This window comes from Cyanistes caeruleus, chromosome 6, assembly GCF_971803275.1.
Source record: "Cyanistes caeruleus chromosome 6, bCyaCae1.hap1.1, whole genome shotgun sequence".
In the NCBI taxonomy this organism is placed as follows: domain Eukaryota; kingdom Metazoa; phylum Chordata; class Aves; order Passeriformes; family Paridae; genus Cyanistes; species Cyanistes caeruleus.
Genome location: NC_141706.1, coordinates 23985579 through 24007511, shown reverse-complemented (window position 1 = coordinate 24007511; position 21933 = coordinate 23985579). Strand labels below are relative to the sequence as shown.

The 21933-nt window shown below is 45.9% G+C and overlaps 1 protein-coding gene and 1 long non-coding RNA gene across 3 annotated transcripts in view; one reads left to right on the top strand and one right to left on the bottom strand.

The window, feature by feature from the left end:
• Nucleotides 1-2518: 2518 nt before the first annotated feature.
• Nucleotides 2519-21933, top strand: part of PNPLA2 (patatin like domain 2, triacylglycerol lipase) — a 30735-nt gene continuing 11320 nt past the window's right edge. Inside the window, exons 1-3 of one of the 2 annotated variants that reach the window (XM_023928898.2) lie at nucleotides 2519-3386; nucleotides 18966-19198; nucleotides 19385-19450. In XM_023928898.2, coding sequence (XP_023784666.1) covers nucleotides 3200-3386; nucleotides 18966-19198; nucleotides 19385-19450 — 486 coding nt within the window. In that variant the 5' untranslated portion in view covers nucleotides 2519-3199. Of the gene's footprint in view, nucleotides 3387-3507; nucleotides 3607-18965; nucleotides 19199-19384; nucleotides 19451-21933 lie in introns of those variants that run through there. The other variant, XM_086895700.1, reaches the window with a different exon arrangement.
• Nucleotides 8075-21680, bottom strand: LOC147652522 (uncharacterized). The gene is made up of 3 exons (XR_015288717.1): nucleotides 21537-21680; nucleotides 13101-13140; nucleotides 8075-12973 (listed from the first exon to the last, which is right to left on the bottom strand). It is a non-coding gene; the product is annotated as an uncharacterized LOC147652522 (long non-coding RNA).

Here is a 21933-nt window from a genome sequence, read left to right as displayed (position 1 = left end):
GCTGCCAAGAGTCTGCCTTGGAATGACCTGACATACACAAGCATCACAGGTAAGAAAAAGACATTTAACTCTGGCTTTCCAGCGATGTTAAGAGCATGTGGCTTGAGCTTCATGACTGGTGCACCTTTCTGGCTGACTGCAGACAACAATACTAAGGTAACTTTCTGGAATAACAGGCTGCCTTTCGTTGTCCCTTGAATTCCCAATGGCCAGCAAAACCACAAGGTCTTGCCTGAAAAAGCAGAGATTGCTTGAATGTTATTATCTTGTAGGTACTAACAGCTCGCCATTCATTAGGCTAGACAATAAACACAGCAATGAGAGATTGCATATGAAGTTGTTTCTGTGGCATCTCAACTTGTAGGGGCACGAGTAGATTTGAAGAGTTTCAGTCGGAGTTTGACACCCAGTAAAAGCTGCCTTGTAAATCTTGCTGATCTGGCTTAATGCTGCATTGCGAGCAATAGCAGAAGTATAGCACTTTCTTACTGGGGTGAAAGAGGTTATTTTGGGGGTTAATGTATTTTTGAGCAAAGCAGAGTTGGTTGTTGGCTTGCTTGTGCCAGTACCCAGGCAGCACTCCACAAGATTAGTGTTCACATGGTTCTTTTCATCGACCTGTTTCAACAGGGCAGCATTAACCTCCTCAAATAAGTAACCTTGAGGGCCAAGGCAGAGTGATGTAAACAACTCAGGATGAGATTGCTGTTGGGAAATCAAGTGAAACTAACTCCAGCATTGTCGCAGCATTGTTTCTGTTTTCCAGACATGCTAGGAACATTAAGGCTTGTGAAATGCTGGAAAAAGAGGGAGCAGCGTTGGCTCCAGAATGAAGATGTTCTTGTGGTTACAAGTGTTTGGGAGGTATCTGCAAACAAGGTTCAGTGGTCGGTTTTGCCACAGACTTCTGCTAAAGTCACAGTCCAGTGACCAGTTCTTCTACAGAATAATCCCTGTTCTGGAAAAGGAGAGATACAATGATTCCTTTGGGGTCCACTACATGGAAATACCTTTCTGTGTCATCAGAAGCATGGGGTGGAAGCTCTGTGATTGCCTTGGTGTTAAGAGCCTGTAAGAGAGTCAAAGCTCAGGTGTGCCAGGGCTGGCCTCTCTAGGTGGAGGAGATGAGGGCTGACAAGGGTTACGTAACCACATCAAATGCAAGGGAAGAAGGAAATTACAAAAGGAACTAGAGTTATAAGAGGAAGGGACAGTAGGATGGATATAAAGAGAGGATTAAGGTAAGCAGGGTTAATTCTTTATGTGCCTCAGGATCAGTTAATATGTATAAAGGGTAGTTCCTGGCAGCTAGGTGAGGTGGTGGGCTTGGGGGCAGGACCTGAAAGAAAGATAAAGCTGTGCTCCTGCCTGTCTGATGAAAGCAAAGTGCAAACACTTAATGAAAAAGTGCTCTGCCTGTAGAGGCTGGAATATGATGTCTAATTTGAACTCAAATATTGGATTTATGGAACAGTTACCTGCTGAATTTAGTTGCTTCAGTCACCTGACTTTGAGGCAGTAGACCGAGGCATTAATTAGCTGTTCTTGCAACCTGGATGGCCACTGTAGACAGGGTATTATCTTCCCTTGTATCATTTGAAAGGATGTTTGGAATAGAAGGAAGAGGGGCTGCTTGGATGATGTCCACTTGCATAAATGGTGAAAGAGCTGTTAAGGACAGGTCTAACACTATCCCAAGTGAGAAACTTCTGACCAGTTATAAGAAAACTAATTCAAATTGCTTTATGCCAAAATTATTAAGTTTTTTTAACTTTGGTAGAAAGTGCTTTTTGCCTTATGTTACTTCCATTAAAAATTTATGCTTTTTGTTTTGAATCCCCCCACACCTCCCTTCTGCTGATCTTGCTTCCCATCTTTGAGTACTGCAGCTCTTTCTCTTGCTATGCTTATTTTTTTGATGTCTCTGTAAACTTTCATACTTACGTAATGATTGGGATGACTGTAGTCTGCATTGTTTATGGCAAGGCAATCTTTACAGCCTCTGTAATCTATTTTGATGGTCTACTAGTACTGGCCTCTCACCCAGTGCTGCCCTGTGACAACCTTGTGCAGAAATAGTGCTGAAAATCACAGTTGCCCTGACTAAATGTAAGCATTTTGGCGAGCTTAGAGGCATGTAGAGGAAAAAAATGTTGAGAAAAGATTAGCAAAGGTAAGCAAATACATGTATTTTGATGATTAGTATACAACAGTCTACAACTTCCTCTTGTAGGGAAGAGAAGGGGCAGACACTGATCTTTCTGGTGACCACTGACAGGACTCGAGGGAATGGCCTGAAGCTGTGTCAGGGCAGGTTTAAATTTGATTCTAGGAAAAGGTTCTTCCCGCAGAGAGCGGTTGAGGACTGGAACAGCTTCCCCAGGGAAGTGGTCACAACACAAGTCTTAACAAGAGTTCAGGAAGTGTTTGCACAGTACTCTTGGGCACACGGTGTGCTCTTGGGGACATCCTGTGCAGGTCCAGGAGCTGGGCTCAATGATTCTTGTGGGTCCCTTCCAACGATCCTGAGTTAAGAGGCAGAGAAAGCTGTTGAGGGGGAACAGGGAGATTGCCTTTTTCCCAGTTCCCCTATTGCTGTGACAAGACTTGCCTCCTTCTGACTCCTCAGCTTTTTGTGAAAGGGAAAAGCTTTTCCCGTTCTCTCACGTTTCTAGCCCGATCCCTGAAAAACAAAGGAAACCCCAAGGACTCGGAGCAGATGCCAAGAATCAGGATGATCCGTGAGGGAAGGACAGCCTGCTGCCCCGGGACAGGGCGAGGTTTGGGGTGCTGCTCGCAGCCGCAACCCTCTCATCCGAGCAGCTGGCTCGGCCCTCGCCCCTTCAGAGCCCTCGCCGCTTCAGGGCCCTCGCCGCTTCAGGGCCGGGCGAGAGGTTCACCGGAGGAAGGGTTGGCAGGAGGGGCCGGGCGATCCCGCCCGCGCCGGGGCTGCCGAGGGGCGGTGGCCATGCCGGGGCGGGCCCGAGGGCCGGGCCGCCGCATATAAAGTTGGCAGCCGGGAGAGCTCTGCCAGCGGCAAACGCTGCCGTGTTCTGCGTTCTTGTCTTCGGCAGCAGCGTTTCCCGGCTGTCCCGCCCGTCCCGAGGCGGTGCGAGGAGAGTTCCGCGGCTTCACCTCTCGGCTGCGGCCACTGCTGCTTCCCCCCAGCACCCCCCGCCTCTAGCGGGGCGCGGAGGCCATGTTCCCGCTGGACTCCACCTGGAATATCTCCTTCGCCGGCTGCGGCTTCCTGGGGGTCTATCACATCGGCGTGGCCAGCTGCCTGCAGGAACATGCCCCGTTCCTGGTCGCCAACGCCAAGAAGGTGTACGGCGCCTCGGCCGGGGCGCTCACCGCCACCGCCCTCGTCAGCGGCGCCTGCCTCGGTAAGCGGGGGCCGAGCCCGGCGCTCCTTCGCCTGTTCCCTTCGTTACTGCTAATTTGTTAATTAGAGCAACAGCGAGGGGCTGTGGGTTTATATACGTATGTGCGTGTAAATAGCGCTGCGCCCCCCTCCTCCCGAAGTGCGAGCGGCGCTTTGTTTTTAAGGCCTTTCCCCCAGCCCCGGTCCCTGACGGGTGGCTGAGGTCAGGGAGGCCCCTGATGGTAGGAAGTTAGCACAGGGGTCCTGGTTCTGACACCCACCCGCACAGACCTATCTAATGTGGACTTGTTGGGTTCGGTTTGTGGGTTTGCCTTGCTTGGCTGTGGGTCTGGTGGGGCTCTGGGTGAGGAGAGGAGCCTCGCACTGTGCGAACACCGGCCCTTGCTGGCTGTGAAGTGGCTGGAGATGGAGACATCGAGTTTGCATGTGCAGGTGGGAGCTGGGCAGCATCTCTGAGTGGCACAGCCTTCAGTCTGCATATTTATTTCTGGAGGAGGATTATTTCTTGTGGTCTTGGGCACTGAGGAATTCTCTTTCCCTCTGCAAGAGCTAGATCTCCAGTTTAGGAGATTTTATCTCTGTTTTCAAGTTACAGAATGACCTTAAAAAGTTACCTATGAAGCATACATGTGAACATAGTGTAGTGTGTCCCTGTGGCTGGGGAACAGCTGAACAAAATGGTCTGTGATGCCTCCTGGCTTTTTTGTCGTTTTGCATGTGGAAGGAAGTCAACAAACGTGTTGGGGTCTGTACTTGGAAACATTTATGTTGTGAATAACAACTGCAGAAAAGTTTCTTAAGCTTTAAAGGGGAATGTGGTGTGAGAGAATCAGGTACATCTATTTAGTCACAGAGAATTATGAGCCTCTCTGAGAGCTAAGGGCAGCCAGAGCTGTTTACTGCTTGAGGTTCTCCTTGACAGGTATTTTTCCACAGCACTCCTTTTTGAGATGTAGCTCTCATGCAGAAAAAGTTAACATTTTCTGTGTAGTTAGGTTTGAAGTTTCCCTTCCTAAGCATTTGTTTATAGAAATCCCCAGTGAGGTGCAGCCATAACTTCTGGAACTCTTAAAAGCTGTTCAGACCCCAATCTGAGATCTCAAAGGCTGTAGTGATGCCCTGGTGCCAACTTTTACTGCGGACAAAGGCTAAAAATCCCTAATCCCTTCTTGTGTAGGGATCCCTTTGTAGGTAGCTGCCAGGGATTTAGTTGTTTAACTGCTGCTGCTTCTGTTGAAGAGTGACTCCCCAATTAGTTCCCTAACTGGGTGATCCGTCTGCCACTCGAAGGTGTGGCACAGGCTGACGGTAGTGCCCAAATCCTTTGCCTTACTCAGATGCCACTCTGAGTGCTGAGCAATCCTGTTATCATGTCTGCTTTGTCCTTGCTATTTATATGTTCAGAGCATCCATGGTGTGCCAGGCACTGCTCTGGGGAGGCATCCAGCGTGGTAGAGAACTTTCTGTGAATCAGAATGGTTTTTCCCACTCCCTGTGAGGTGCAGTGGGAGGCATTATCAAGAGGACTGGGTCAGGGGCCACCTTCTGAGAAGCATTCACCTACCTCCTGAAGGAGGGCAAACCATGCTCTTTAAAGCTAACCAGGGCTTGGGTCTCGGGTGTTACAGTTCTGTCTTCTATTTGACTTCTCTGGAATTGTTTTCTTCTGACTCACCTGTGTGACTGACATGTATCTTGGGTAGAGAGCAGCTCCAAGGCAACAGAGTTGATTTCTGAAAGTAAAAGCACATGGTGTGCGTGGCAGGGCCGTGGTATCACCGTACCTTGTCCGTGTCACAAACCTCCTGACAGTGCAGCTTCCAGGCAGAGGTCCAGAGGTTAGAATGAAATCATAGGGGTAAAAGAAGACAGGGCAGAAGGTACTGCTAAGCCTGAACTAGGAGAGCAGCTCATTCTCATATAGGCTCTTGTAGGGTCCTGAGTACCTGTGTTTGCTGTGCTGCTGAGAGCAGGTGGTAGCCCATGGGCTTTGAATCCTGTGGCAACTGCTGCTCTGCCCTGTCTGTTGCCCTGTCCATGAAACTGGAATGCTAAAGTGTCTCTTGATGAATGACAAACAGGGGAATTTTGCAGAAGCCTTGCTTATTTGAGTGTGTGCAGATTGTGTAGAGTGCCCTCATGCCTGTGAACTCAAGAAGACTCTACTGTGCAGAGACAAATACTTGCAAGGGAGGAGTGGAAAAACCTCTTCCTTGGGGGTTTTCCTTTGAATCCAGTCTTTTGAGACCTTGATCAGAGAGAGCAGAAATCTTCCTTGACTTCAGAAAATAAGATCCCATTTAGTGGTTTCTTTTCCAGCTTTTTCCCTCTGGCCTTTGCATCTATTCAGCTTGCCTGTGCACTCATTCTGCCTTCTCTGTTAGTTAAGATCTCCTGTCATCATTTGTGTAGGACAGGAAGGCTTTGCTGTGGGCTGACACTGAACTGAAAGCCCTGACCAAGTGATCTGCAGCCTTTAGAGCACGCTGTGGGCTTCAAAGGCGTGTTTGAGAATAGCAAAGAAAACAACATTGGGTGAACATATTGGGCAGGGCATCTTATATTTATATAAGAGATCAGGAGGTATTTGCAGTCTGATATGACCTTGCCTAGCTCTGGTTAAGCACTTTACCATTAAGTTGGAGGGATCTTGGATTTATTGTTTAAGGTTACAACAGTGATGCTGCCCTGCATCTGAAGTGCTCACTCTCCAGCTTTGAGGTTCTTCTGTTTGCTGGCATGAAAAAGCAGTGCAATTTTTCCACTAGAATAATCTGTATGGCTATCAAGGTGCATTTGGCAGTCTCCTGTGCTTACAAGTTACCTGATTGTGCACAGTGTTATGGCATGAATAGCTTCTTGCTCTAAGGGTATTCTGGAAAATAGCCTCTGTCATACCTGTACTGTCTCTTGGGGCTTTCAGAGTCCAGCATGACAGGAAATGCACATTTATATGCCAAGCAAATGAAAAGTTTTCACCAAAAAGTTTCACCAAGTTTTCACTTCACCAAGTGCTGGCATTGCAGTCTTCTCTTTGTGCATACCTCAAATCCTGTAGCTTTTCACAAATCCTAGGTGTGGAGCTTTGAGGATGGTCACCTGTCTGTATATAAATCTGAAAGTCACTGGCCTGGATGAGAAAAACTGGCTTATGAAATATGGTGAGACCATCCTTTTTCAGTCACAAGGAATGCTAAAGTGCAGCTACTGTAGGATTCTTTTACCCCGAATACTGAGTAGGGAAATGTATTTTTGGGAAGGTCTGGAATCATCTCACTTTGGTGAGCAGTATGGGATTTGTTGTGCTGCTTTGGGAGCATAGCAGCCTGAATAAATTATGGGATGTGAAGCTGAAAAGCTGTCTTTGAGCTGATACTACGGTTCCTCTGACTCCTAGTTAACCAACAGCATCTCAACTGTCTGTGTGGCATGTGAATGTTGTCCTAGACAGCCCTGTCTGAGGGTGGGTTGGTACTCCTGAATTTCTTCTATTCTGGGGGAAGGGGGGGGTGGGTTCTGCTGTGAAATGCAAAGCTGGCTGTCAAACACCATCTGTGGAAGTTAGCTGTTCTCCTAAAGCATGGCAAGGTCGACAGAAAATGAAAAAGCAAGCTGAGAAGATGCTTTTAGTACTAAGAATACAGAAAAGAGGCTGTGTGTCTGCTAGATTGAGTAGCATTGTTTGGGATGCTCTTTGGAGAGCACTTAAAGCATATTTTTATTTAATTATTTTTAATTGCTGTCTTTATCAGGACTCTTTCTCAAGCTTGACATGAGATGAAATAAGCTATTTGACATTTGGGTTTGCTTGTCAGCTGTCACCATGTGACCACCAACAATTGGGATGCTGAACTGTAGAGACATTTTCCATTGGGTAGCAGGAGAAAAAAAAAAAAAGAAAAAAAGCCCAATGAATAAAACCTCTTGAAACTGAGATAATTAGCAATATAAGCATCTTAAATGTGTTTCTGCAATTTGATTATGTGCATACAAAGGCTTAAGAACTGGTCATGGAGATTTATTTTCTCTGTGTTTGTGTTATCTTAATACCAAATCCCAGATTGACAGAGGGAAATAAACCAGCTTAGAGTCTATAGAATCCTCAGAGCAATGCCAGTTTATGCTGGCCGAGGCATGAATCAGGATGCTTATCCTAGGGAAAGTATATATGATGAAGTTTTGTAGCACCTGTGATGTCTCAGTAGTCATGTCCCTCCTTGCACAGGAGATGGTCACTTGTACCTCCTGCAGAGGCCTTCCCTGGAGAAAGAGTTGAGGTCAATAGCCCCAGCTCAGGAGGGAGAGACACCTTTATGTACATAAATGGATATAATTCATGGGGAACCTTCTGGTGCTTCTTGGAAACGGTAAATAATTTTTTTTCTGTGGTGGAAATAGAGGTGCAGGGGATATGTTCTGTGCTGACATAGTCGGAAATGTTCACTGGCTTGGTGGAGAAGCTGCCGAGTCTGGATCAGTGCCCTCAGCAGTCACAGGGCTCTAGGATCAGGTGTCCAGAGGAGTAAGCTGGCAGCCAGAGCACCCTGCAGTACCTTTTGATGGGAGGGAAGGAGCTTGTTCCTGCTGTCTGTCTGGCTCTAATAAGAAAACTTCCGTAAGGAAAGGTGCTTTTGCAGGTGTCTTGGATGAGTGCAAGGGAAGGAAAGGAGCCACTTCTAGCAAAAAACAGTCCTAGCAAGGCATGTGTTTATTCTTTTGGCACTCCACATAGACAGCAGGTGTGCAGAGCAGCTTGGTGCCCAGCCTTGCTGTCAGCCATGGCAGCAGCTGTGCAGTGTCTCTGGCAACAGCACAAGAGGTCTTTGGTCATTCTTCTGATACGTAGGTTCAGCACATCTCTGTAACTTGCAGCATGTCTGAGCTGTTCCACTTCTCTCTGCCTCTTACCTCCCCAAACTCTTCAAGGCAACTGCAAGTCCTCCATGTAAAATAGGAGAAGCTGTTGTATGTACTTCAGGGTTCTATGCCCACTTACTGATTATGGTGGGAAGTTCAGTCCTGATAAATCAAAATACCTTCCTCAACTTTCTTGCTGTGTCATTCAGTTCCAAACTCCTGCTGCTGCAATGGTTACAGCAGCTCTGCCTGCATGTTCAGTAGCTGGTGGTGCTTGTTTCCTGTTGGGGGGCTCTGTTACCTTCCAGTGCAGAGAGCTTGGGATTGTACTCAGGTGTTGGGCCCCTGCTCACTCTGGGTTTCTCCATGTTCCTCTCTGTGACCTCCATGAAGCACAGATGAAATGCTCTCTGGCTTGGCTGGAGAGGATTTCCAGCTCTTCTGTGCATGATTTCCACTGTACTTGAAGAGGACCATGCAAAGGCTGGAAATGGTAATTAGTCAGCATTCTTTCTTTCTGGAGATGGGAATGGGCAGGCCTTCTAATTACAGGACCTTTGCAAAACTTTAGAAACCTTACTCCAAGGGGCAGTGTGAGTGGGTGACTCCTGTTTACCTTGCTCTTTGCAATACAAACTCTACTTGTGGCTGAATTCCAAAGTGGCCACCCCTTTTCCAGTGAATTTTCTGCTCTTCTACACTTTTGCTGCCCAGCTCTAATACTTATCCTCTTCCTTTCTGCTAAGTGTTCTTGGGACTTGAGGTGAAAGTCAGGATGTGTCTTCAATTAAGTGGGAGTTGGCAGAGCCTGTGTATATGTATTTGCCTTGGGCTGTGTGCCTTGTCAAGCAAGTAGAGTAAGAGCTAGTGAACAGGAGGGGTAGAGAAAATAATGATTCCATGTGGAAGGCCCTAAATAAGTCCATGTCCCTGGAAAAAGGCAAAATATGTCCTACAAGTGGTAAAGTCTGAGGCAGTAGAAAATCCCTTCCAAGGAGCACATAGGAGAGAGGTAATTAGTGAGCCTGGGAGCATAGAAAAGTTGCTGGAGATCGTTGTAGCCCAGCCATTTGTAGTACCAAAGGCCAGAGGAATTGAGGAGAGAGTTTTTGTCACTTGTGATACAACAGCTGCTTGTGGCAGGCCTGAATCCCGTCCCTGGGGTTGTGCTGATCTGCAGTGCAGTGTGTTACATCAGGTGTGGGAGCTGATAGCTTTATTAGAACCCAGGGCTTTCTGCTGCCCTCTGGCACTCTCGTAGAACAGAACTGGATGTGCTTTCTGGTACAGATAAAGGCCAAGTCCCCAGTAGTGACTTCTGCCTGACAAGACCTTTGGAATCTGCAAGCTTTGTGAAGTGTTCTTCTGCCACTGTTTCCCAGGCTTTTAGCTGTGCTGTGCCTGGAGGATTTCCTCTGAGAATGAACAATTCTTTTTTTCTTCATACACTGAAGTTTGTTTGGATGGATATTGGTTTTGGAGGCCTTTTTTAGGTTTAGGATTTAAAGGATTGAATAGCATTGTAGCGTTGGAGGTTCTGGCAGTCTCTGAGTTTGCCACTCCTGTGGATTATCTAGTTTAGCATCCTGAAGTAGAGGAGGTGACATCTGAGGGTGTAAATGAATCAGGAATCCCTAAACATATGTTAATTACAAGGGCCAGTCTTGCTGGCTGCATTGAATGCTGCTGATTCAGTGCTAGGCCTGGCCAATTAAAAAAAATAAAAAAAATTCCAGTGTATTATGGAGGCAGAGTGTGGATTCAGGATGCCATAGTTATACCATACATGGAAAAACCTAGAGTCTGTTTCAGAGCAGTCTGTGAGCATGGAGACTTACATTGATTTATCTATCCTAGTGTTCTTATATAGGGGTTGGTTAAATGATCTTTAAGGGAAGCATTTAACTAATAGCCATATTTTTGCAGACAGAAGAGTTCATGTGTCAAATGTTCATCTGAACATCTGTCTTGCTGTTGTTGTGTGCTCAGCCCTGCAGGAAGGGTTGAGCAGTGGCTTGTCCCCCTGCAGGGATCTGTACAACCCTCTGTGAGCAGCTGCAGTTCTGCTTATGCTGTTGTTTTCAGAACCCCAGTCATGTTTTGTCTGGGGGTCTACTGCTGATGTCTCTGGAAGAAAGGTAGCATCAGTTTCTAGATTTTTTGCCATGGTTCCCAAGCTATGCAGCTTAGCGTTGTGATCTGCCTCATGCTGCTCCAACAAAAGGAGAATCATTCTAGAGCAAAATACCAACAACACCCTTTGCCAGAGGATTGCTTTGGAAACTAAGCTTTTGATTCTCACTTCCTTGCTGGAGTCTGTCCTGCTTATGCCAGGGCCACTGGGGAAGAGTTTGGGGTGTAAGGTGACACTTGACCTGCCTGAGAAGGGAGGGCAAAGGGGGCTCAGCAGGCAGTGTGTTCACAGGTGCACAGGGAGGGGCTTGGCATCGATTGGAGCGGTTGGTGAGCCTTGTGAGCATGAGAGCTGGGCATGATGCAGGCTGAGAGCCAGTGGAGGGTGTCAGGGCTGTTCCTCTCATCTGTGTCAGGGTTTTAGCAGTCACACAAGTGTACAGTGGAAAGGACAAGGAGAAAGGCTGCTGAGCATCAGAACCAGCCATGTTTCTGGTATCATCTCTGAACATGAAACAACTGTCATTTGGAAGCACACAGGAAAGCCTTCTGCAGGGCTTAGGCTGACAGCAACCAAAAGCTGTGTGTGGGTTTTGTTTTGGTGTAGATGAGACAGCTGAGGGTAATGGTTGGTATGTGACAAAGCTGAAAGGCTGCTAGAATGGCACCTATTTCTTCAGACTGGAAGTAGAAATGATCACTGCTAACTCCAGTTTCTAGCTTTGTGGATCACTGGTGCCTATCAAAGGTATCTTCTCTCCTGCCCTGATTTATTCTAAAATGTTTTTCTTTTAGTAATGCCTCCCCAGTGAAGTGAAAACAGTTCTGTTTTCTCTAGTGGTGTGTGTGTGTGATGCTATCCTGGAAAATGACCTAGAAGTGAACATGAACTGTGTGTGCAACATTGTGAATGTGTGTGAAGCTTGATCTTTCCACACTAGTTCCCTCTCAGAATGACAGTGACTGGAGGCTTTGTGTTAGTAATTCTCACTCAGGTGAATAAAGTGAGATTTGGATGTGGTTCCACTTTTGCCTCTGTGCAGACCAGAGAAGGTAATTTCTCGTTGCAAGATGGGTTTTGGACTGTTTTTCCCCTCCAGTAGCTTTCTCTGGATGAGTATTTGTCTTTAAAAGAATTTCTTCAAACTTAGTATTACCTGGTCCAACGTCAGCAGCAAGGATCTGAGCTGCACCTTGTCTACTCTTTTCTATCCTCTTTTCTTGTCGTCCCGTGCTGTCTGAATTGGTAGCATTAACAGGGACTGATGCATGGATGAAGATGGAACATAGCTTTCAGTTCAACTCGCCTGGGGTCCTGAGCAGCTTTTCCTTTTCATGCACTGTTCTGTCATTTAATTTCTCTAATGCTAAGAACAGAAATTAAGCCTTTAACAGAGCACTAAGCCTTGTATTAGAGCGTTACAGTAGAGAAAGATTAGACTAGTGGGTGTTGCTGTTGTGGTTGTGACAGTGATCCTGGCCGGCTGCCTGCACTGAGCTGCCTCCTGCCCTTCCTATTGATTGTTTCACAGCAGCAGCTGCGCTGTTTTTGAATTTGTGTTGCAAAAATAAGCGCTCCCGTCCTGACCACAGAAATAAAGCAAGTCTCAGCTTGAACAGCAGTTCTAGAGAGGCTTTGGTGTGCCACCACTTCATTAAGTCCAGTGCAAAAATTTAGCTAGAGACATCATCAAGCCTGTGAGTTCTTATGCCTGCTCTCCTTGTTTACTTCTGTAAAAAGCAGAACAATGGACCTTAAGGTGGGGTATGAGTGATGCATCTGGACTTGGGCTTGCATGAGGGTCCCTGATGGATGGGCATGTGGCAGTCACTGTGGGCTGCCTTGTGAGCTGCTCTGTGCAAGAGGTAAAAACCCTGGCAACTTAAAAGCAGATCTTCCTCTTACATTCCTCGTATCTAGCATGTGGCAATAGTTCTGGTTCATCTATTAACTGGTATCTAGAGCACACTAACCATATCTTTTGGCTCAAATGGGAAAAATGTCTCCTTTTGGTTTGTGTTTATTTAAACAGGTAACATAACTGACAGCTTGCTTTTTTTTTTTTTTCCCCAGTTGAAACAGAAAAGCAAACGTCTTGGGACAAACACGTTAAAGAGGGAGGCTTCTGGTTCTGAAGCAGCTGCAAATAATCTGAATTTATGTAGCCTTTTTGCTGCCCAGTATGTCTTAGTCTAAACTGTTTGTGTCTAGCCTAAGCAATGCTGAGTGTGAAGAATCTGAACCGGAAAGTATTGTGGGCTGAACCTTTCTTTTAGCATCTGCCTCTGGCTGCAACAGCTGACCTTACTTGAAAAGCTGTCTCTTTCTCTTGGTGTTTGCACTTGCCCCACCTGTAAGATCAGAATAGGTGTTGCTGACTGTAGTCTAACAGGGATCCCTAGGAGTTGCTCCTGTGGGGTGTCAGTGTCTCTCATTCCTGAGCAAAGGGGGAGAAACACTATTACGTACAGCTGGTGGCCAGGCTTTCTAAGAACTCTCCTTTAAAAAATTGTTTGTTTGTTTATCTCTGAGGTTAAATCTCTGCACAGAGCCTCTGATCTTGCCACAGGGAACAGCTGGTCAAGCAGTGGGACTGTCTGCAAAATGAGTGGGTGTGGTTGTGAGGGGAGTTGTGTTTACTTTCTAGGTATCACCAAAAATAAAAAGAAAACTTACCTTCCTATATCTCTTATCTGGAGCCAAGTGAGCTGAACTGTTTCTTACCTGATGGCAAAATAGTTGGAGAGGAGGACTGAATGAAGACCTTAAATAAAATAAAAAAAAAATTACATTAGAACAACAAAAATTAGGGAAGTCCCAAAAGAGCAGCTTGTTCTGGTACATGGTGTTTCTCAGTTGAACTGGCTTACAGGAAGATGTGCACAGATGTGAAGAGCTGGTGCTTTTGAAGACTTCAGTGCTAGCTGCTATCCCCCAGCCTTTTTAAAAGTGGGTGTTTTTTATTTACATCAAATAGTGGCAGTTTTACAACTTGAGGCCAGTGAGGGGTTTTCTTTCCACAGCCAGTGCTTTTAGGTGTCTGTCCAGGATTTCAGATTGAAATCAAAGACCTGTCACCAGCTGTGGGATACACGTATCACCTGAACATGTCTTATAAGGACAGGTTGTAAAACATGGCTCTTTATTTCATGCTGGCATGGATTTGTCTTTGGGACCCACTTTGGCATCTCTTCAGCCTCTCTAATGGACCATCAGAGAACATCTTGGGTCAGGTTCCCATTCAGGACAAGTTGGCCTTTGTTCAACTTGGCTGAAATGTTGGCTGGTTCTTGCTCTCTTGGGACAATAAGTAGAAATCAGGTTGCTTCAGCATGAGTGTGGAAAGTGGAACAGAAGCCTACCCAAGCAGTGGGATCTTCCACAAACTGAGGTCATTGCCCACAAGAATTGGGGTTGTCCTTGGGTCACTGGCAGGTTGCTGTGCACTGCTCCTTGGGATGAGCAGACAGGCACTTTCTGATGATCTGAGCTACCCATGAGGAAACATCCAATAAAGTTCTCTGTTAATTATTTTCTAGATGTCAGTTCGAAAACTTGTTTTGGTGCCTCTTGTTTATAGCTTTGTGGGTTCCTTTTGGGGTGGTGACAGGACTGTGTTGTAATTAGGACTATATCATCTCCTGGGAGAGGCCAGGCAGGAAAGCATGTGCATTGCTTACTCTCAGTACTTAGAAAAGAGGCAAGTGAAGGAGCTGTGCATGCTGAGCTGGAGCAGCTTGAGGATTTGTGCCCTGGGAGAACACTAAACAGCTCTCCTGAAACCTCTGTTCATTGTCAGAGACTGACTTATAGCTCTTCCATGTATGTGGCACAGAACAGCTGAAATAGCAAGAGATGGGCAACCGAGATAAATTAATGTTGGGGAAAATCATGCTAATAAATTCCTTCTGACTCATCCTATTCCTAAATTCACATCCAGACTGGGATCTACCACTGAAATAATGTCAATTCCAGCAGTGTTCAGCAACCAGCTGCATTGAAAGCAAAGCAAAGATTTACTCTTAAAAGGGGACTCTTAAAAGGGACATCCGTGCTGAGTATCACACAAACCTCCCTGGAGCAGAGAGCTGAGCAGAACTTAAGGAGTTCTGGAATGAGGTCCCTGGTTATAATACACAGGGCTGGCAGGACTCCTGTCCTGAAAATCTTAGTTGAAAGAGCTTGGTCATGTGGTCCCAAGCAATCAAGGCATAAGGCTGTTAAGGGCCTGTGGGAATAGCAAAAGTGCTTCCTTCTTCAAGTTGGTTTCCTTTCAAAGCTGTTGGTGTGTTGGGCCAGTCTGGAGCCTTAACTGGGTAAGGAATGAGGAGGAAGGAATGTTGCTGATGTGTAGGAAGGAGTCCATTTGTTGGTGTTGAATGAGAAGCAGGTTTAGTGAGGATCTGCAGTTTCCTGCCTGCCCCACTAGTCCAGGCAAGTTATGGCATCTGCAGTCTGGGGCGTGACCTCCTGCCAGGAGGGACAGAGAGTGTTGTCCCTACATCCACCAGGTCTCTGTGTCTCCTCTCAGTGTTGGAAAACTTTTCCTTTTAAGTTTGTATCTTGTTTTCTGTTGCACTAGGCAGGGAGTGGGAATGTCCCTGGCACAGGTGATCTTTGTGCTGACACAGAGCTCTCCCGGAGGGGGAGAGCTGCAGTGTTGTGGGTGAGCTGCTGGGTTGAGTATTGAGAATGCCCTTCCCCCTATTCAGCTTGTTCTGTTCCTATTTTTGTCTGTGTCTTAGATGCTTTTTTCCATTTGAAATACTTCATGGGTCATCTATCATTTCACTGGCTGGCAAATAGATACCAATATGATCTAACATGTGGTTTAACAGGAGACCATCCTGGTGCCCTTGATGCCAAAGCCCTGCTGCTGCAGATGTAGGTCTGGAGGGGCCCTTCTTCCCCACTTGTCACCCCTCCTGTTGTGCTGTATTGAAGCTTTGCAGTAGTCCTCATCCTCATGGACTGCACAGGTTTGGAGTAGCCTTTGTTTTATCCCAGAGCCCTTGGCAGCAGTTAAGGCTCTTCCAACTGCTCAGCTAACATCAGTTTTAGGTGATCCATCTTCAGCTCTGCTGTTCCAGAGGCAGAGTAACAGCAAGCTGCTCTGCTGGGGTGTTTGTTTACAGTTATAAATAGCACATGCTGCTTGAATGCTTTTCAGGTTAGAGTTGAGGGGATGACAGGCAGTACAGACTTAGTTACTGGGTTACTTTGGAGTTGAGCTTGACTGATAGAGCTGAAAGTCAGTTGTTAAAGGGAACAATCAAACTCTATATCAGTAAGCTAATGTGAAGCTGGATTGATGTAGTTTAAAAATGAAATGTGAGCTAGCTGCTGCCTTCAGGCTTTTCCCATGAGTGCCACAATCTTGCCCCTTGTAGCCACTGCAGATGACAAATCAGCAGAGGGGGAGCAGCTGGCCTCCCTTTTCTGGCAAGGGACATGTTAGGGTGTTTCAGGACACAACTGTATGATGCTCCTTTGCGTCATCACAGCTGAAATTCAGATAAGGACAATAGCCCTGAAGTACTTGGGTTTATGTATAACAACACCCAGCAGGGCAATGATGGGGATAGGAGTAAAGGGGAATGTGGGTTTCCTAATGAAAATGAAAAATTCTAATATTCTAATCTATATTAATTCAATATTTTTGAGGAATATTGGCTTAGTGAATCTGTATAGGGAAAGGTGTTGAATTAATTGGTTGGTGTGAGAAGAATGAAATGTTTTCTCAGCAAACACAGCTAACTATTAGGGATTGCCTCTGCCCTGTGGTATGTACTGCAATAAGGAAATATAAATTTAATTCATATTTTTCCTATGACTCTGTGTCCTGAATCACTAGATCCATAAAAAACAATTAGAAGCTTTCCTAAGGGTTGCATTTGGCACTGGGCTAGTTCTAGTAATAATCAAGAGCTGTTGGCTGACCCCTGTAGGAGTTGTCTCTCTTGACTGCTTCTAATTCAGCTGCTCCCTCAGACTGATTGCAAACAGAATTTGAGCCGGTTTTCCTGGAATAGCACTTCTGGTAGTAACAGGATTAAAGCTCTGTTACTTCTTTTCTCTCCTCCCAAATATATTTCCAAGAGGACTTGTCATCTATCATGGATCTTGCTACATAAACCTATCTTCTTTGGCTGACCCCTCAGCTGGCCTTATCTCCAGGAAAGCTGGTGGTACTGCAGGTCACCCTGTGCTCATGCCTTCCCACAGTGCAATTCCACATCCACCTTTGGTGCAAGTGATTCAGCGAGTCCAGCAGAATCACAGATGTCTTTAAACAGAAGTGGCTCAAAGCTTCTCTGGGTATGTACGTATGCACACATATATAAAAGGAACCCAAAACAAAAAAAAACCCAGAAAGTTTTCAAAGACTGAACTTGCTAATTAGCAATAATCTCACTTTGCCCTCTTGATTATGAAACACTGATAGAGCAGGCAGCTGTAACTCGGGGCTTCCCTCAAATGCTGTTTTCTGTTTTTTCATAATCAGGACCTTGCTCTCCTGTTTTTCTTAAAAAAACCCCTTCCAGCTCACATTTTTGTTCAAACAGTCATAAGCTCCGTTTAGTTGCAGTTGTTTTCAGTATTGCTGTCATGTCTTTCTGCACACTGAGATGTCAAGCCTGAAAGCATTGTTCTCTAAGCACCACCTCTTGGATAACCCACACTCTCCCCAGCATGGCTTTTGCACACAGGGGTCTCCCTTCAGCTGCACACTCAGCACCCACCCTCCCACTGGGGGTTTCAACCAAGCCAACAATTCCCTGCAAGGCACTCAGTGCAGAGGATTTTACCTTATGGGGTTGTGTGACTGAGGTGCTGGGCTGGGATTTCTTCAGTTTCTTCCTCAATTTCAGTTCTTTTGTGTCTTTCTTCCCCTTGACAGACATGAAGGTGTCTTAGGGAGCGTTTTGAGTGCTAATGTCTCAGTGATTATAAAGTGTATTTCTGTGGGGCTGACTTCTTTCATATTGGGAAGGATGTTGAACCATGTGGCTACTAACTGGAACAGGCTTGGCTCAATGGCTTACTGCTAATTGAGTAAGTAAGATCAGAATTAGACTGCTAAACATTGCTTTAGGACAGAAGACTGGGATTACAGGGCTAAAAATTGCTTCAGAGGGGGAACTTTGGCTTTTCCGCTAAGTTGCTACCTCACAGTGCCTAAAATCCTGGCCTCAGAGTCTCTGGTCATGTTCAAGGGTCCAGTTCTCTGCGTGCTTGAGCTACTGGTGTTGGTGGGTTTCCTAAGCCCAGAATCACGTTCCCAGGCTGCATTGATGGAAAACATGTTGCTGGCACACGTGTATTGCAAAAGGTTGGGATGTGTCAACATAGCATTGAGGGTTGTTGCTCTTATCTCCATTGTATTTATTAACCTGGGTCTAACTTGAGTTCTTTCATTCTGCTGCCTTGTTTTTGTAATTCAAAAATTGAGTGAGAGAGCGAAATGAGGGGACTTCCAGTTGGCTTGAACTGGTAGTCTCTTGTCCTTTTCTAGGAAATGACCTTCGGTTTGATTGGAGACAAGTCTTCATTTGTAAAAGCATGTTTCTTTTCTCCTGGTTTCTCTAATTCTTGCCCTCACATGCTTCTCACATATGTGTTCCTGAAGCTCCTTGGAATGCAGTGATTAGCTGGTACTTAAAAGGAACTGTTGTCTCACCATGGCTGGATGGGGAGGCAGCAGTCAGTGAATGCAAAGGGCAACATGTTGGATGCTGTGGTTTTGTATTTTTGTTTCCTCCCATCCCTTTTTTCCTACTGGAGGGCTCTGATGCATTTGCCAGATGGAGCTCCCAGTGACAGATAATTGGTTTAGCAGATACCTTCCCTTTTATGCAGCTGTGATGTCTCCTCTTCTCAAAACCAGCTGGGTCATTGTGTGAAAGGGTAAAGCAAGCATTCCTTTGTAAGTCCTGCTTGCCATCAGGGCCTAGTTTAGTGCTGTGGAATTGGATATGGAGGGATGGGACACCAGAGACTCTGCAGGAGGAACTAAGTCTATGATTCCCTAATGGAGTGTTAGTCCCTCTTGTGGACTTGAGATGTGGCTGACGATGACAGAAGAGTTGGGATCATTTAGCTGGAAAGTGCCAGCTTTCCTATTTTGACACTTTTGCTTACTAGCTGATGATCAGTTTTCCTGTCTGGAAAAAGATGCTTGCTAGAAAAGTTTTAGTGGAATATGTTTTGAAGTAGATTTATCCATAAGCTCAAAGCTGTTGAAGTATCAGACTTGTTTTCTTTCTTAGTCTGTTTTCACCAGCTCTTTACGGACCAGTGCAATAGGATCTAAAAAAAGGCCTTAGTCAGATGCACAGAATCTTCTTTGAGTTCACAAAATGTAAGGGGAGTGTGACTCTTTGTTTTGGGGGTGTGTGAGGGCCAAGACAGCAAACTTCCATGACTTCTGTAACACCCCTGTAAATAACCTCTTGGTTTGAGTTATGTAGTAGCCAGTGGGGAGAAACCTCTGGGGAAAGCTGGGAATGAGACTTTTCTGTGCCTAGTTTTGTAAAGCAGAAGCGTTTGGTAGCGTTTCATGGTGCATTTGTCTTTCTCTCGTTGCAGGTGAGGCTGGTGCCAGCATTATTCGTGCGTCAAAAGAAGCCCGGAAGAGGTTCTTGGGCCCACTCCATCCCTCTTTCAACTTGGTGAAGACCATTCGGATGTGCCTGTATAAGATGGTGCCAGAGAATGGGCATGAGGTTGCAGCAGGACGTTTGGGTATTTCCCTGACACGGGTCTCTGATGGAGAAAATGTGATATTGTCAGACTTCAATTCCAGGGAGGAACTGATCCAGGTGAATGGCTTCTTACTGCAGAGGACTGGGCAGGAACTGTGTGCTGTTTTGTTTTGCCTTGGTCTCCAGATGTCCTTAGTACTGGAGTATAATTGTCAGCACATGCTAGCGTGGTGTTCTGAGAACAGTAATAGTTTCAGTAGGCTTTGATCTGATTCTTAGATTCTGGATCTCTTTCTCCCTCAGGCCTGTGTCTGCAGCGCCTTTATCCCTGTCTATTGTGGGCTGATACCTCCAACCTTGCGTGGAGTGGTAAGTAAGATTCTAAGATGTTCCTTCATTAAATTGCATACTAATGAGTAGGTTTTGATAATGTTAGTGTGTGCCAGCTGGCAGCACTTACCTGAAGAGACACAAGAAATTCCCAAGTAAACAACTTCCAGCAGTGGATAGGCCTTCTTTCCAGTGCTGCCCACAATTGACTATAAATGTCCCAAAGACCAGTGGATTTAACATATAGTAATACATAGCAGTCTGGGAAAGGGCTGGCTGGCTTAGCAGAGTGTTCTCATGGCTGCATGGTACAACACTTTCCATCACTGAGGCTCCAGCTGTCTGTGGAAAGGAGTTGGCCCAGGATAAAAGTCATGAGTGTAGTCCCTCTCCCATGTGCCTGACACTTTCTGCATGGCTTTAACTACTAGTGTTGTGGATACTGGCCCTCTTTTCCATGGAGTTCTTCCTGTCCTTTCTCTGAGAATAACGTTCTGCTGCATGCCAGAGCTTTCTTTTAATTGTGTGCAAGGCTGTCCAAGAGCAATTTATCCCTCTGTGTTTGCATGTTAGAAATGAAAACACGTGAAAGCTGTGTAGAGCTGCAGCATTTCTTGATATTGCAGTCATACTTTAAGGGCCTCTTGGTAGAGCTTGGCCTCTTTCATGCTACACAATTTAATGAACATGTTAAAAGGCAGGGGTTTTGCGAACTACACTGTCAAAAGTGATAGGGAGAACTGCTATGAAATATGTACGCTGATTTACCATAAATGATCTGACCAAAGTGTCTCAGTCTGTCAGAGCACAGCATCACATCTGCTCTGATTGCTACCTGTGTCCTAAAAGTGAGGTCAGTTTTGTTCCTGCATAATACACAGCTTGGCTGGTTTTGTCTTGTGCAAGCATGTTGGTCAGGAAAATGACCTGGAGGAGATGTCCAGTGTTATCCAGCCCTTCAGAGAAGTGACAGAATCAGTAATGGTTTGGTATTTGCTCAGCAACTGCAGGCAGGGCTTTTTCCCTTCAGCTGGTGGGACCATAGCAGTGGCTCTTGTCTTACATCTCTTTGGGGATAATTGAGGTCAGTGTGCATCAGGCAAAAATCTCACAATTCCAAAACTGTGTACAACATCAGGGTTTCTGGAATGTACAGCTGCCATGGCACACTGAGGGATGACTTCTCATGGGAAAAGGTGGGGAGGAAATACGAGATGAGGAAATTTAATTCCTACCTCTTCCCCAGAAAAGCATTGCTCTGAAGGGGGATTGCTGATGAGGTGAGAGGTTAAATTGGGTTGGGTATGCACTTGGGAAATGGTTTTGAAACAGGAATGCATGTTTCCTAGCATGCCTGTGGTGACTGTATTTACCACAGGATAAACTGACAGGCCTGGCACAAGGACTAGTTTTCAAGGCAATGTTACTGTGTGCAAGGTGCAAAATCTGTATTTTGCCTTCCTCCTAAATTTTTTCCAGTGTTTGCTTCTCTGAGATCTGGTATCCTTATGGAGTGGATGATGGAGATGGGGAGTTAAAAAAAACCCAGCAACTTAAATATTGAGAAATGGAAAAGTCAGTAACTGACCTGTCAACACACACTATAGCTATGAATTGTCTGCAGCATGTGGATGAGATGAATCTCTGGCAAGGGCCACAAAGCTGATTGTCAAATCATATGAGTGAGGGGCCCTGTGGCATGGGAGGACATGATAAGGGAATGGAAGTGGGCACCCCAGTCTATGAACCACCCCCTAAAGCTGCTGTTGCTCCTGCCTGCAGGCAGCTGGTGGCTCCAGCCTGTGGCTTTGGGCTGTTCTGGGCTTTGCAGGAGGCTGGAGAGTGGTTACAGTTGGGTTACTGGAGGTTCAGGCAAATCCAAAGAAGTGGCAGCTGAGGTTTGCTGAGGAATGTTAATCAGTATTACTGGGAATCAGTGGACCAGAGAGTGGGGTGTGCAAGTGTACTCCTGTATTTCTATGGAGTCAGAAGGCTTTGCCTGTCAGCTCTGTTGTAGCTGAGCCTTTTTTCTGATGGCATCTCTGCAGTCATGCTGCCACCCTCAGGGAAACGAGTCTTCTGCATCCTTACTGTAAAACTAATGTTGTCCAGCACTGAATCTTACCTCCTTTCTCTTTAAACAAAGTGCACGCTGCCTGCTTTGGTCTGTTCTCGTTCCACTCAGCATGTTGGAATCTCATCCTTGCAAAGGGAGTCAGGTGGACGTCTCCAGCTCTAGCTGTGCCTAGTATGGCTGTCAGTGGAGCAGCTTTGGAAAGAGGATGAAAATGGCAGCTTACTGTGGTTGCTTTAGGCTTAGGGAACACTGACGCCCGCTTTAGAAGCGGGAGAGGGTTCAGTTGACTGTTGGTAGCTCTGTTATTGGAAAACATCTTGTGAGCAAGCTGTGTTACTGTTTCTGAGAGGATGTACTTATCCTTGAGTTTAATCTATCCTATCCTTCCACTTTCTTCACTATCCAAGTTCAGGTGGTGTTGGAGTCTCTAAGTGCCTATCTTGAC